This window comes from Platichthys flesus, chromosome 20, assembly GCF_949316205.1.
Source record: "Platichthys flesus chromosome 20, fPlaFle2.1, whole genome shotgun sequence".
Classification (NCBI taxonomy): Eukaryota; Metazoa; Chordata; class Actinopteri; order Pleuronectiformes; family Pleuronectidae; genus Platichthys; species Platichthys flesus.
Genome location: NC_084964.1, coordinates 10,301,479 through 10,317,358, shown reverse-complemented (window position 1 = coordinate 10,317,358; position 15,880 = coordinate 10,301,479). Strand labels below are relative to the sequence as shown.

The following is a 15,880-nucleotide window of genomic DNA, read 5'->3' as shown; positions in this document are numbered from 1 at the left end:
GAGTGGTCAGCACCCAACCATCAGTTGCATCGGTTTCAGGAAATCGGTCTGGTTTGGTGGCAGAAATAACGACACTCGAGTTTCTATTTCACTTTTAGTTGCACTTCTTGAGTAGTGACAGCTTTACTGGAATTTTATAAATAATTTCATTGATGATGCAGAATTCGCCAGGATGACTCGTTGCTGGTGTATGATGTGTCTCAGGAAACAACTCATTTTTCAGGAGGTTTTCTTTTTAGTTTTTTTTATTGAAAAGATCAGAACATACCATTTTTTAAATGTATCACTCCAAAATAATTGTCATTTAAACATGGTTACAACAGAGCATATAACGATTCAAAAACGTGCCTACATTCCCCAACATGAGTGTTAACAGATGATAAAGACCATACACATGTCTAACTTACTGTTTTCTTACACATTACTGATATTAAAATCTGTTATGAGGAGAAAGGGTAAGTATAGTTGTTGGACTACTCAAATACATTGTTAGATTTTGTCTGAGATTTGATAGTGATTTAATTTTCAATGCTCTTGTGCAAACATACGTTAAATAGTTGAAGTCGGCAGGATAAAACATAACGGAGCAAAACAAAGATTTGTTGTCAAAATGAATCCCCCAAATAAATACTAAATATTACACATTTATAAATAAATACATATATAATTTTAACATATAGGACAATATGGTGAATATGTGCAGTATCCCCGGAACTTTGAGCGTCCTGATGGTGGGTGTTACTTAAATATTGCTTTCCAGCCATGTTGCTCTGCCTCTAATGGCATGACTTCATACCGCAGCCTTTTCTTCTCATCTGCTTCATCCACAGCTTCCTCCTAGTGTACTGTCAGTGTGTCGGACCAGAGCATCAGGTCTCAGGGTGGTAGTGACAATATCTGAAGGGGCTGAAAGCTGCTGGCCCATGTCCATCAAGTTTCAATTGTTGCTGCAAGTCATTTTTGTACCTGGTTGTGTCTCCACGTATACGACCCTAAAGGAGAGGCTTATTTTACAACCAGTGAGGATGGGCCTGAGGGTAGCTGGAGTCGAGCATAGTGGGCAGGATGGATCTTGGCGAAGGGAAGGACGTCACAGTTTGCTCTAAGCAGGAAGCTAATCCTTGCTTCCATTCCCCACAGCTCCTTCCTGCTGATCTTCCTTTTCTCTCTGCTCTTAATTTCATCCACTGCCCTGGTCTTGCATGAGTGACCGCCTTTACACATCTTGCTTAAAATAAAAAATAGAATATTAAAAATAAATTATCTTTTAGTTAATAAATAAATAAAGCGCCATGACAAAAAAATGCCAGGATAAGGTACTTCTGGAACAAAAGCCAAAGGCATTTAGAGCCTGACACCCGTTGGTCAGCTCTCCGCCTCGTCTTCGTGGCTCTGGTCCAGGTTCCTGAGGCAGCGGATGGCGTCCCGCCCAAACGACTGGAGCTGCACCAGAGTCAGGTGCGCCGCCACCTGAACCTCGTATTCCCCGTGCAGACGTAAAGTAACCGGGGTCGGCGAGGGTTGCACGGCTCCATTTTTCTGCAACATCTGTAAGGCACAAGGAACTGGCTTCACTAAGGTGCTACAAATGCAAATCATTCATCAGGGAAGAAGGGGATTGATGGCGGCATGCTCCTACCTTGTTGATCTGAATGGTGAGGTCTCTGAGGTCGGCCATTAGCTCAGTCACTTTGTTTTTGCTCTGCAGCCTTTCAGAAACGGCGCTCAGTAAGGCCCGGTGCAGCTGAAGACCCTCAGACATGCGGGTCAAACAGGTATTCTGATAGAAGAAAAAAACAATTCACAATACATCAGTCATGTTTCTTGTCCAACCTCATTACATCCAGAGAAATACCTTTGTCGATTCTTACCAAAGTGAAGTTTTCTGAAACAGCTCGGAGCACAGGAGACGGGAGGATGCCGATGTTGGCTGCCATAATCTCAAGCTTGGCATTGTCTGTGGAGTTTAGCTGCAGAGTCTGCAGCGGAGAGACAACACACAGATCTTATGGATGGTTTGCAGCTTGGCATGCCACTGCAGACATGTGCATCCTTAACACGCTTGTAGGCCTATTTGTCTGAAAAGCCCTGGATCCCACATGACAAAGTGGTAGAGGTGCTGAGACTCTTTCCTAGGAACAACATTATGAGTGGAGTCCATTTACGTATTGTCAGCCAAATGTACTGTAAGAGAATATTCTACTATAACGATCATCAAACTTCATCAATTCAGGTATAGTAGTACAGGTATAAATTGGCATAAAATTTACACTGTGGTTAAATACAATTTTCTCAAAAGTGCTGTCCTAATGGTACATGGCTGAAGAGATAACGCATAACAGGCTTTGTTTTGTAAGATTAAAAAAGTATTGTAAATATGGACAATACACAAAGGCTGAGATGGATAGATAGATAGTTAGATAGATAGATACACATATTATGACATCACAGACCAAAACACTTAACATCCAAAGAACTCAATGTTATATAATGACGATAATAAAGACAACTTCCCTCGACTGAAGGGAGCATAAACCATATGGAGACTGTCTTATTAACCCTGCCTGACAATAAATCACAGACCTCAGAGATCGATGCTGGTCCATAACTGCTCTAAGTCAAACAACAGCTTCGAGTGATACGAGGACTGTTCCAGCTGATTTTATAACTTTACAACATGCGCAGTGATAAAATAAATAACACATGGTCCGACTCCAGGCCTTTCAGACCAGTAACGGAGGCTTGGTGCCTCATGCGCGCGCAAGTAAATCACGAAGCAGCCTGGCTGGATCACACATTACACCAGCGTGTCTCTCACCTCTGTGTGGATGCAGGACCTGTGCGCGTCGGGCACGGACAGCAGGATCTTGTGCGCCAGGCTGCAGCTCTGCTGCACCAGCTTCTGGAACTGCGGCCCCTCAACAAGTGCGCTCCCCCCCGGTAGAGGTGCGCTGCGGGCGAGCGTGGCCATGGCGAGGCAGCGGAAGGCGATGGCTGCAAGAGGAGGAGATCAGGTCGATCAGGAAACAACAAGGAAGCGTTTTGGCATCAGAATAAGCCCATCCGCGCGTACCCGGCACAATGTGTGTGTGGGTGTGTGTGTGTATGTGTGTGAGTGAGAGAGAGGAGGAACAAAGCCCGGCTCTCTGCTCGCCTGCAGCAACATGCCCCCCTCCAGGCTACAGAGTTGCGAGAGGAGTCAGTGAAATGTGAAACCTGACCCAAAAACTAACTCCAGCAGTTAAACATAGAAAGCAGGACCCTCTGAGCCAATGTGGATTATAACCACCACCTGATATCTGCTCCTCCAGCTGCACCTCCGCATGTCTCCTCTCTGAGAGTGAGGAGGTGACTGAGGAGTAGCGTTCCTCCAGCAGCGTAACCTCACTACTCACCAATCAGGATGTTCATGGCCTCTGTCGGGGAATCGCGTTTTAAGTATTGACCTCAAGTGAACACTGGTTAATACATAACCTTAAACATGTATATATAGCAGGCCGGTGTGGAGGGGTTTCCCTTTATTTGTTCATGGGACCAAGTGTCACTATGAGTAGTGAGACATTTCCATGAAATTCAACAAATTCTTTTTGGTTTATTTCTTCACCACGAAACCAAATAACTGGGATTGTTGAGGAGATCTACTATTTGATTTAGTCCAGACATGATGTCGGATTTGTTGTTCTTTTAATGTAACAGTTCGTCTGACACCGTAAAGAAAATAAATGTTTATAAAAACAAATAAGTGAGATAGAGAGAAAGCGAACATACAGCTCCGTATTATGATGATAATAAAAAGATGTAGAGTTTAAGAATGTCATATCTTTTTTAATTATAAGCAAGGGCAGAGAGCATAATAAAGGACTACTACTAGTATTATTATTATTATTTATGTTGTTGTTGTTGTTGTCGTTCTTCTTGTTATTCAGTCTCTGTAATGTCATGTTTTCAATTTAAGAGAACTGGAATTCTTTTATTAGTGTTTTTCGTTTTCTATTTTGTGTCTCTTCATGTTGCTCAGTGCCACAAAATTTCCTCAGAGTCATATATAAAAGAGATCCGGAGGAAACAGGCATTTCCTCTGACACCATTAAGAGTGCGATTGAAAGTGCTAAAAATGCTTTGTTGAAATTGTGGGGTTTCTTTTTTTTTGTAGGGGTTTTTTTTTTTTTAGATCGGAGAATGTGTCCTACACAGGCAAATTGAGCGAATACATTTTTGTGAATCATGTTGAAATAGGAGTAAAGATTTGTGAGATTGTTGCACCAATTAGACAGATCCAAACTACCTATACCTGCATGGGGTTGAGCATCTACAGTGCATCCGGAAAGTTTTAACAGCGTTTCACTTTTTACACATTTTTTTATGTTAAAGCCTTATTCCAAAATGGATTCAATACAGTTTGGGTGGGGAGCGTCGGTGCACAGCCATTTTCAGATCTCTCCAGAGATGTTCAATCGGGTTCAAGTCTTCCTGAGGCAACATCCCCACAGCATGATCCTGCCACCACCATGCTTTACTGTAGGGATGGTATTGGCCAGGTGATGAGCGGTACTTGGTTTCCACCAGACATGACGCTTGGCATTCAGGCCAAAGAGTTCAATCTTTGTTTCATCAGAGCAGAGAATTACGTTTCTCATGGTCTGAGAGTCCTTCAGGTGAAAACTAGACAGGCTGTCATGTGCCTTCTCCTGAGGAGTGGCTTCCTTCTGGCTACCATACAGGCCTGATTGGTGGAGTGCTGTAGAGATGGTTGTCCTTCTGGAAGGTTCTCTTCTCTTCACAGTGCAACGCTGGAGCTCTTTCAGAGTGACCATCGGGTTCTTGGTCACTTTACGGACTAAGGCCCTTCACCCCGATAGACCAGTTTGGCCAGGTGGCCAGCTCTAGGATGATGGAGGCCAATATGCTCATTGGGGACCTTCAATGCAGCAGAAGTTTTTCTCTACCCTTCCCCAGATCTGTGCCTTGATGTAATCCTGTCTCGGATGTCTACAGAAGATTCCTATGACTTCAGGGCTTGGTTTGTGCTCCGACATGCACTGTCAACTCTCGGACCTCATATAGACAGGTGTGTGCCTTGTCAAATCACATCCAATCAACAGAATGTATTTTTTATTTAATTTTCTTTTTTTCATGTTATCATTATTGGGTATTGTGTGTAGAATTTTGAAGAAAACTGTATTGAATCCATTTTGGAATAAGGCTGTGTCATTACAAAATGTGGAAAAAGTGAAGCGCTGTGAATATTTTTCGGATTCACTGTATATATGTGTCCATTGATTCAGGGATACAGCCTTCTTGTACCTATACAGGTACATTGTAATGGTCAGTGTTAAGAGAAGACAACAAGGCTTGGTTGATACGAGCATGCCATCTAGTGGAGTGATATAATATGAAATATAGAGATTTCACCTCAGTTGTGTGGTTTTTGCTCTGAGGAAAGTCTGACTGTTGCATTTTCTCAACTAAAGTCAACATTTCAAATGCAAGGATCTTTTCAGTCAATCCTTGCCTCAAAGGCAGAGATTGACATCCATGAATTTTGCCTAACTTATATAAGTTAAATATATAGTTTTTATCTTCTTGTGGTAAATGCGAAACTACAGCCAGCTGCCAGTTTGCATCTTGGATTGTAAGAGAAGAAGGATGACACATTTCTCCACTTCCTCCCAAAAACTGACGCCGACATATCCCAGATTCCAAAGCAGTCCATCTCATGATGATGGTGTAATTTGGAGCAAGAGTCAGCAACCACTAGGTCACATGAGTCAGTGTCATCTGTCATCATGATGTTTCACACTGTTTCTATGGCATCAAGTAACAAATTAAAACCCAACTTACTGTACAAATAAGCATTAGAACAAATATCAGTGTGGTACGAAATACCTCAAATTCAACCAAGCCGCAGTATATTCAAAATAACAATGAGTTTAAGAATTGGTATAGAAGTACATAGACGTCAATATGGGTACTTTAAGTGAAGCACTATCTAACCAGGTCTGTTATATTTATTCGTACTGAGTGAGCGTTAATAAATGTTGGCAAACTGTCAATGCTAACTCTGTAGGTAACGGTGCTTTCTAAGTATTTATCTGGTAAATTAAAACAACTACCAGAAACAATACCTATTCAACACAACACTATAAAACAATACAAATGCTCTGCATGCAATGCATTGGGAACAGATATCACCACTGATTTCCCAAATGGATTTGACTCCGATTCACAAGGTCTTGATTCAATTCGATTCAATATTGATTCGGTTAAGGATATTTCTTTGTACGATACCAATTTGTTTGTATATGCAAGACATTCTCTAAGAACTGAAGCTGTAAACACTCATGATAACACATTTTGTTGGAAGATATGTTGTCCCCGTAATTATTGTGTTATATTATTGTCATCATTTTGAAACCATTTCATACCACTGATATAACGATATTATAGCATAATAGGTCATGCAGGTGAAAAGGTGTTTATCAAATGGTCGATCCGTGCTCTTTAGGAATTATATCGGATCATTCAAATGAAGATCAATTTCAATCAGAGAATAGTTTTAACCAACCCTGTGATAGGCAGATTCAAATGGCACAGAATAAAGTTCAACAATTGGGTGGGCAGACTTCTAGATCCAGGCCCGTCATCGCTGTGGCAAGAGAGTGAAATGGTATATTCCGCCACACATTCAAACCACCTGTTACTTTACCCTTTCAAATCATCCATTAAATCCATACAAATACCATTTGCCTGAGTTATGTAATCACCTCATCAGTCACTCATGTTCCTCCTCTGTAGCAGGTTGCATTGCCTCATGCTCTGACACGAGGCCCCTTAATCAGTCACTGTAGCTGCGTTGCATCTGGCCATGCTCGATAGGTTGTGAAGTGAAGCTGTCAAATCTGATCCCTGAAATCCACACTGGTTTGATCTCCAGTCAATCCTGCACATGAAAGGAGGCCATTATTCACTGCTGCGGCCTCGCTCTACAGCTTGATTTTCAATGACCCATTTGGAAAGCAACCACGCAGATTATTTGATGTACCATGTAACACAGTGTCACCTTTAGATCTGCCTGGTACAAGGGAAGAGAAAAGTACGTGGTGCATGGATATCAGTACATTTATTGTTATATATCTTTTAGTCTGTGGAAGCCTCGTGGTGTAAGGTATTTAATGAACAATGCTCGTCTCTTCAACACACATGATAAAAAAATTGACCCACAGGACAATCTGTACGGATTTAAAGGTCCAGTGTGTAGAATTCAGTGACATCTAGTGGCAAAGTTGCATGTTGCACCTCACCCTCCCCTTTCAAACACGAACCCTTCATTCTGGTTAAAGAAAACAACAATTTGAGGTAATTAAACACAAAGTTTATTTTATATAAGAGATCCATTTCACCTAAATCCTACCCAGTGGACCTTAAAGAAGTAAAGATGGGTTTTACTGTTCATACTCTCTACCAATCCTTTTTCATAATTCTCTCATATTGTTAGATTACCCAGGAAGTCATGAAAAGACATTGATTCACAAAACTGGAAATACGGGTTAGGGTTTGGGGTCTATCCTGGGTCACACGGAGTGAGAGTGTCATGCTGAGCAGTTTCTCGGAAGATGGTTGGACTGAGGGCAGGGCTCTTTTTCTCAAAGGAAGGAAATTTCATCAGAAGTGCATAACATTACTCAACAAATGACTTCATAACAAATATCAATGCTATGACTTCAGATGTGTTTCATCTTTGGAGGAGGATTTAGTTTACATTGAATTGATTTATGTCATACTACTAAGTAGGTTATATCTCGAATTCTAGAGTCAAAATTTAACATCATGTTCAAGAAGCCAAAAACCTAATTTGTCAGGCCGCAATCTTTGAGCTTTCACCAGCAAAAGAAATTCCCTCAAGGCATTCATGATAAATCATTTTCAAAAGAAAGGGGCGGATGGATCCGAAAAACCTAATGAGTTCGTCCACCGGGTAAAAAAGTAGAATGAAACGAAATCTTGACCATTTCCAGTTGGTGTACATAATGGTCACTCAATCCATCTATACTCACATTTCAGTTGTTCCATATGAAAACACTATTCACCTCATGTACAACTACACAATGGTAATACCCATTCACACACTAGTAGCCGCAAGAAGCCACTTGTACACAAAAATGTGTATGACATGCGGCAGGTTATGAGTGTGGTATAGACTTTGTGGTAATTTGCCTATTTATAATCTTGTATTACAACCAATACTTATATGTTAGGTTCCTTGGTCAGTTTCTGCATTTTAAATTCGTCTTAACGCTGTGCATGGATTTTACTTACCCTTAATATTTAGGTTCATTTGATGTTTTTATACTTATATTTATCCTTCATATTTAGTAATTATTATAAAACAGTACTGTTTACAGTGACCATTCTCTGTTTTGCTCCTTTAACCTGTAGTTCATGACTGTACATTTTTTGAATATACAAAAGTGTGTTTGACAATTACATGTTGGTTTTGTCGTTATATAAAAACATAAAGGTGAAGGCATTTGTTTTCCTCACACTTACACACTTACCACAACAGGGGGAGCTGTGTAACACAGCAACCTGAGTATAGGAGCTTGTCTCAGTGTTTTCTCCTTGGACACCACTAATCGTCAGTCTTTCTTCGCTGGATAACCCCCTGCAGGACACACACAAACACACACAGACACGAACACACACAAACAAACACACACAAACACACACACACACAGAGGAGTCTATCTTAGAATATTGACCCTCACACAAAGGATGTCCTTGTCAACCTCCTCAGATGCTGCATCTTAGGTGTCTCCTTTTTAAACTAAAAGAGGAAATTGACAGGCGACCACACAGGCCCCTGCTGGGAGGTCCCCATGTGATCTCAGAGCTTGGAAACATTTTCACCTGCAACCCAATGCGGAACAGGGCCGCGCTCTGCGGGATTGGATGTGTCACCTTATCTCCCACTTTGTGTCCCATTACCCAGCAGTTGTAATGCTCACACCAGTGTAACGTGTCCGGGGTAGCAGGCGGGGCAAGCCGAGCTGTCCTGAAATTTAAATTAACCCGCAGGGACGTTTATGTGTGTGCTGGCCGGACAGAGGTGTTTCATTACCAGTGCATTCGGTCCTGGCATGCACACACACCTGTCGTACACACAGGTGAACAAAAGAATGTGCTCACTCACATACATTCGCTGAAAGAAATAGACACACACACACACACACATACACACATCTTTTACTAGGTTTATGTTTATCTCCTCTTGTGGCAAGGCTGCCTTAACAGTGGCTGGTTTCAAAGCCATCGTGAGGCGCTGTTATCATCGAGTGTGTGTGTGTGTGTTTGTGTCAGGAAATGTCAGAGAGAGAGGCTAACCATCTGTTTTTCAGTATTGTAGAACCTCCTGCTTGTCCCGAGAGGCCGTACCCGTCCTCAAGAGCAACTCTGTCAAGATCAAATCAATATCATGGTTTTCTGTAAAAACAAACTCATGGTGCATGGACTCTGTTAAGCAGGTATACGGCCTACAAGAAAGAAAAAGCCAGCCAGGGGCTTTCTCCAGCTACGTATTTACGATAAAAACCTTACATTGGTGTTAGTCTTGAAAGTTAACCCTCCGCAAGGAAGAGAAGAACCATATTTCCAGAAATTTGTCAAACCGTCCTGTTTCCTTCCAAAAACGAGGTTGAACTCACTTTGGTCGCCGGCGTAACTCCTCTGGACTCTGAGTGAGCAGCCGCAGGGCAATAAGAACCCAAGCAAGGGTAAGCCAGGCAGGGAGGAGGGCAGCTGATCCCCCGCGGCGTTCTCCCCTTAATCTCTCCCCGAGAAGTGGGTCACAACCGTGGATGGGTGCATTCCCAGACTTTCTGCTCAAGTGCTTTTTATGGCCGTCATAAATCATTCAGTGGTCTCGCTCTGTTCTGGGGGGGGGGAACCCTTGTTGACAAACCATTTCCCACATCTTAAGCACCGGATTTACTTATTCAAGAGTGCAGCAGGTTATCCTTACCTTTGCTCCAAGGAAGATAAGCACATCCTAGAGCACTACAGTCTTGTCTGGATTAGATTAAGTCCACACTCGGATACATCTCCCTTTTCGGTTTATCTCACTTTGTATTGATGTTCTCATCTCAAGAGAAGCAAATTTATCCTCCTCTTTGACCGCGATCAGGTGAAATAGGAGATTCACATCACTTGCAGTTCTTTTTAAATGGTCCATATGCGATTTTGATATCTTATGGCAGTGAATGCATCAGACAAAATGGCTCCCAGAGGAACTTTGTGCTTATTAAAGACACAGGAGAGGATGAAAAACAGCGAGAGAGGGCTCTCTCTAGATAACCAGGTGTGATCATGAGGGATTCCTCTGTGTTGCCTTAATTACTCCGGGTGAAGAGGTGAGAGTAATGAGTGTTTGCTAAAGGGCTTTCCTACCCGATTAGGAAAAACCTGTTTTGATTAGAAGTCTTTCTCCCTCCCTATTTGACAGGCGATCTGCAGCAGCCTCTCAAACTCAAGTCTCAAAATCAACCTTTTTGCCAATTAGATGTTACTCGATAGTTGCGGCGTTAGTGTCAACATTTGCATATTGCGCTAAGGAGTAACTCCAGAGCTGTGGTGTGATTCTGGTATCAGGTTGGCATTAAATGCAAATGCCTTTGTAAAGTGTACATTCATCCGGCAGATAGCAGGACTCTTCGAACCCTCCATTCACTTACAGCGCTCAATATAACTGCATTTGTATCGTATAAATCATTCAAGGCTCCTACAGGTTATGAGAGTGCAAAAGCAGCAGTTTTCCCGTCAGATGCTTTTAACACACGGAGAGAGCTCTGGGAGGCTTGCTCAGCATGGCGCTCTGGTGCACGACCTTCTATCATAACATCACAGAGTAACCAGTAAGTCCTTCATCATTTGTTAAAAAATGTTGGATTGATTAATTTTTCCTGTGATAGATTTGAGTTGTTCAGAATGAAGCAAAAAAGTCCAAAACAACAATTTAAAAGGGAAACATCATTTTACTCATTGTATACTGGCGAATACTGTAAGAATTGAACGGATTACAGATCACAAAGTTCCTCATTCTGGCGCTGCTGTTACCCTCCATTCATATGGCTCTTTGCCTCCTGAATTGTCTGTGAATGAAAGTGTTGCGTCAGGGTGCATGCACCACTGGATAAATCCCATTTGTATCCCATATTTGTAGTTCAACACAAACCCACAGCTGCTTTTTTCTCCCTCTGAGTACTGGACCATCAACTCGGCCAACAAAAACTCCTAATGGGCAGCTGGAAGATGAATTATTCATCTGGGCTAGGTTGCATCAGCCTGGTTTTCCTGTGCAGGCATATGTCTCCTCGCCCACCTTGACTCTGCGTCAGCACCTGAGCCCAACCGCCTGCGACTGATGACGACTGTGTAATTGCAGGTTGTAGCTCCATCCGGTTTGGGTGGGTTCATGTTCCAGATGTGACTCCATCCACCCTATACCACAGTACTAATGGTGGAAGACTCCTCTGACTTGCTCGGCTTGCTGGGCAATGACTTGAGATACTCCAGGTGCCTGCGGGCGTCCTCCTGGTTAGCCCGGACATAGTAGACGAGGTAGGAGATGACCATGGAGAACCAGCCAAACATTACCACCAGCATGGCCACATCCGTAGTCCTCTTCATCACCACACATAGATCTATGTCGGGTGCTAACAGGAAGGCAAGTCCTTGAACTCCTATTTCCTTGGGATCCGAAGTCTGGCACACAATGCCAGTCAGTGATGCAGGCTCCAGGTCGACACGAGGCATGGCCATCTGCAAGTTGCAGTCACAGTGCCATGGATTGTTTGTGAGATTGGCGCGAGCCCTCAGGCCCTCAAAGGCCTCAGGGATAAACTTAACTAACTTGTTGGAGGACAGGTCCAGGAAATGTAGTGAGGAGCCCAGGCCTCGGAAAGCCCCTGGTTCTAGCTGGCTCAATTCATTGTGCGAAAGATCCAGTTCAACCAAATGAGGCAAACCCGCAAACGCATTTGCCGGGACTGTAGTGAAGAGGTTGAAGTCCAAATAGATGCGCTGCGTGTCATTGGGGATGTCCTGGGGAATCTCCGTGAGCTGCAGATTGCTGCAGCGCACCGTCTTGCCACTGCTCTCGCTCTCAGAGCAGTAGCAGCTCTTGGAGCAACTGGTGGCGGCGTTGTGGAAGCAGAAGGTCATTAGCACCAGGCTGTGCAGCAGCAAACACATGACCACCGAGTGGCGCAGTAACCAGCCTGCAAGTAGGGACATTGTGGTAAGTGGGCATGCTCCAGGAAAGACCACCTGGCTGCTCGGAGTGAAGTCCACATCAACTTCCCCAGTAGCTGTTGAGTCTGTGACATAAAAACAACACAGTGCAATTAGCCATACTGAGAAGAGAAGACCAATACACAGAAAGAAATAATAGCACTTTTTCTTTATAAAACATGGGTTGTGAACAATTCTCTTCAGAGGCCATATTGTTATCTAACGTATAAATGGGGGGGGGGGGGGGGGGGGGTACAGTAGCTTGTGTAATTGCTTTGGGGAGGCAGCCGGAAAGCTGCATGCTCATTTCAGCATATTGCTGGCACAGAAACAACTTGCACTTGTGGTGTACTTCCAAGAAAAGTCTAAAGATCAGACATTCCCTTCACACCAGCACAATAAACGAGCTAGGAAAATCCTTTGGTGTCACTGGGGCTCTTTTATAATTGACATCCCTGCAGTGCAGGGCTATTTCAGTACGCAGAGACCGATATTAACATAGTGATGTGACACTACAAGGAACAAAATGTACCAACGAAAACTAAAATCTGCAAACATTGTTAATTGAGTTGTATATGTTGTGTTTCCACTAAAACTGTAGCTACAAGAACATTGACAACTTCCCTAGTTGGTCAGGCTCTGCCATGTCTAATCCATAATGTAATTTACCTTTCACACAAAGGTATAAGCTTGACTGTGAGTCCTGTAAATTACACTTTTCATTTTGTACGTCAGCCTTTGAAAATGTTACTTCTACCAACCCGAACACACTTCATTAATAGCTGATCAGGGCTACCTCCTATCCCGTTACTAATCCTCTTAAGGAAAAAAAACTCCTCAAGTCAGTGTAGCATCAGTGTTGGCCACCCAATCCCTTTGTCGGGGGAATGCTAATGCTTTAAACAGCGCCAACAGAACCGACAATGTGATGGCCTGTCTTCTTCAGAGACAAAAAAAAAGAATCGTGCAGTTCGAGCTAAACTCTTAATTTCTACAAAATGGCTGGAGACTGTGCAAGGATCCCTTACCAAGATTAAAAAATGAAATCGATCTCTAAGTACCTCTAAGTATCACATGACACTGGGTGCAGGTGGAAAGGGGGGCAGAGGATGGAGGGGACCGGGTGTAGTATCAATAGTGGTTTGTCTATAAGTGTGTAAGGGGGGGAAGCTGGTCTGTGACATACAGCTAATAACACTCATTGTGTTTAAGAGATTCCTGCCAGATCCCTGATAACAAGCCGTGGAGGCAGGGGGTTGATCGGCCAATGAACAAGAGCTTGAGATGTTTATCCATGTTTCTTCATCAAGGCCTGGCCAGGCGACTTCCAAAAGGTTTCCCTCTGCGGGGTGCACGGGAAAGCAACACAGCGTGACTGATGCAGCGTAACACACAAGGATATAAAAGATCCTGTTTCAGCTTGGGTAACGTAATGCCCTCCGAACAAGGCTGCACTTTTCCTGTCAAATCCGACGCCAGCCTGGTATTTTGGAGAGAGAAAATGGGGGAGCGGCAGCTGTAGAGGGCTGGTGACAGGGTAAGAGGGAGGAGGGGAACGCATGTGGGCAAGAAGGGAAATTGGACACAGGAGCACATGGGTTGTGAGAGAAGGACTGATATAGAGAGGATTGGAGCAGAGGGCTTACGTTACGATTACAAAACGGAGAACAGTGTGTGACACCAGAGAGATATTGAGGAAAGGGGCATATGTTGGCTGATTAAAGAGTAAAGACAAATTCACAGGAGATGGTGGAAACCTAATGATCAACAGGGTGGGCCACAATGTGTGAGGTTTTACAAAAATATACTTCTCAAATACTAATTTGACTCTACCTATACCCTCATAACAAATATAATTCCTTTCCAGGCCTTATTATAAATCAATGGCCTTAAATCAAGTGAGTCTGAGCAGTGTTCTTAAAGTTGTCCCCTGGTGATAAATAACTCCTGCGTTTAATTTACACAATAAATACAGCACTCGGGCAACCAAAGGTCAGTCTGCCACTCCATAAATTCACCACGCCGACAAGTCCCTGCAACCAATGAAATGAGGAGCAGTCATTTGGACTGAAAGCCAAACATCATCAAGCATTAAAAATGCAACACTACTTTATTATGTTTAACATGTTTTTTTTGCGATATGATGCCTTTATGAATTTGAGCCTTCAATGACATCGCGCCACATGCAGCCCGACAGCAAATGCATGAATGGTAAAGAAGCTGCGTGGTTTCTTATTATCAATGGGGAGGTGTGGTTGACAGAAAGGGAAACGGGGGAAAATAAACCATTCATAGGTTTACATTGAAATGTTGACCTTTAATTCAACTGTTATCATGTTCCATTGCTTTTTAGCTCAATGCAACTTCCTCTGCTGATCTTTTTATACTCAATGTGTCAATCTCAATCACTGGAGATGAACCTTTTTCATTCCTTAGAGCAAATCCCTGTTCTGATCAGAATTCTTTTGTGGCTTGACACAACCTCTCTCTCTCTGACACACACACAGAATATAATCTCGTTGAGTTTACCTAGAGAGCAGTATGCAAGCATGCACTGTAAGAGAAAAGCAGTCAGTAATTTGATCTCATGGTCATTGTCATCAGTGTAAACATCCTTTCATACCCTCAATGTGCACTTCAATAGTACATTTGCATGAATCCTACTGTTTCCAAACTTCAAATATGATTTATCTTCTTGATAAAACAAGCTGAGCACATTTAAGATGCAGAATGAAAGCTCATCACTGGTTTAGGTATCATATCGTATGTTGAAATGTCAATGCATCTCTTAAGCAATAAGCATCTGGTGAAAAGGAACTCATAAGACACGATGCCTTGTGCATGGGGGCTGACACTACCCTTGTTGAGTTCACATTTCATGCTAAAGTAGTTTTCAGCACCAATCGCATTCAAAACAGCAGGGAAAAAAACAACAACACTTTCGTCAAAAACGAGGAGGTGCGTGTGCAATATCGCAAAGTAAAACGTCTTACTCACGTCTTTGCAGCTTTCCCTCTCCTTCTCATGATGCGTCCACCAAGCGAGTGTCCACGACAAGACGGTCCGGCAGATCGGCTCGCTCCACAGCCCCGTCAGTGTTCTGCTTCTCGTCCATGGGCTCCTCTCCTGCGAGCCGCTTCCAACTTGTTCCCGAGAGCCGCTCCGGCAGCAGGCACCACGACGCGCCGCTGGAAATGCGCCTGCAGCTCCGGGCGGACTGTGCAGCTGCTTAGTTTCCACGCAACCACAGAACTAGGCGGTGGAGCCAGCGCGAAATATGAAGGGGCTGTGTCACCGATGGAGGCATCTCACTCACTCAGTCCGATCCTGGATCTGCCAAGTAATAATAATAATAATAATAATAATAATAATAAAATAATAATAATAATATTATTAATAATACAACGTTTAAAATGGCAGACACACGGCGCACATAGGGAGTGCGTTAATGATTTGATATGATCCGTCTTTGCCGTAAAGATCTGAGTATTTGGTGAAAAGACATTAATGCAAATGTGTAATATATGACAGGTTCCCTTCGTTCGTGTGCCTCTGCTGATTGACGTGAGTGAAGTGGATGAATGCGCATGCAGCA

General features: G+C 43.1%; 2 protein-coding genes across 2 annotated transcripts; both read right to left on the bottom strand.

The window, feature by feature from the left end:
• Positions 1-113: 113 nt before the first annotated feature.
• Positions 114-3,733, bottom strand: csf3a (colony stimulating factor 3 (granulocyte) a). The gene is made up of 4 exons (XM_062378493.1): positions 2,819-3,733; positions 1,872-1,979; positions 1,640-1,780; positions 114-1,548 (listed from the first exon to the last, which is right to left on the bottom strand). Exons 1-4 carry the CDS (start codon positions 2,969-2,971, stop codon positions 1,366-1,368), a joined length of 585 nt encoding a protein of 194 aa, XP_062234477.1. The 5' UTR covers positions 2,972-3,733; the 3' UTR covers positions 114-1,365.
• Positions 3,734-11,047: 7,314 nt separating this feature from the next.
• Positions 11,048-15,679, bottom strand: lrrc3ca (leucine rich repeat containing 3Ca). Its single transcript, XM_062378384.1, has 2 exons — positions 15,283-15,679; positions 11,048-12,371 (listed from the first exon to the last, which is right to left on the bottom strand). The coding sequence occupies exon 2, from the start codon at positions 12,286-12,288 to the stop codon at positions 11,494-11,496; it is 795 nt and encodes a 264-aa protein (XP_062234368.1). The 5' UTR covers positions 12,289-12,371; positions 15,283-15,679; the 3' UTR covers positions 11,048-11,493.
• Between the last annotated feature and the right edge of the window lie 201 nt (positions 15,680-15,880).

Coding starts and splice junctions, on each gene's coding strand:
- lrrc3ca (XM_062378384.1), bottom strand. CDS start 12,288: ATGTCCCTACTTGCAGGCTGGTTACTGCGCCACTCGGTGGTCATGTGT.
- csf3a (XM_062378493.1), bottom strand. CDS start 2,971: ATGGCCACGCTCGCCCGCAGCGCACCTCTACCGGGGGGGAGCGCACTT. Junction 1,980..2,818: donor GGTCCTGCATCCACACAGAG/GTGAGAGACACG, acceptor TCTCCGCTGCAG/ACTCTGCAGCTAAACTCCAC. Junction 1,549..1,639: donor TCACCATTCAGATCAACAAG/GTAGGAGCATGC, acceptor TGTGCCTTACAG/ATGTTGCAGAAAAATGGAGC.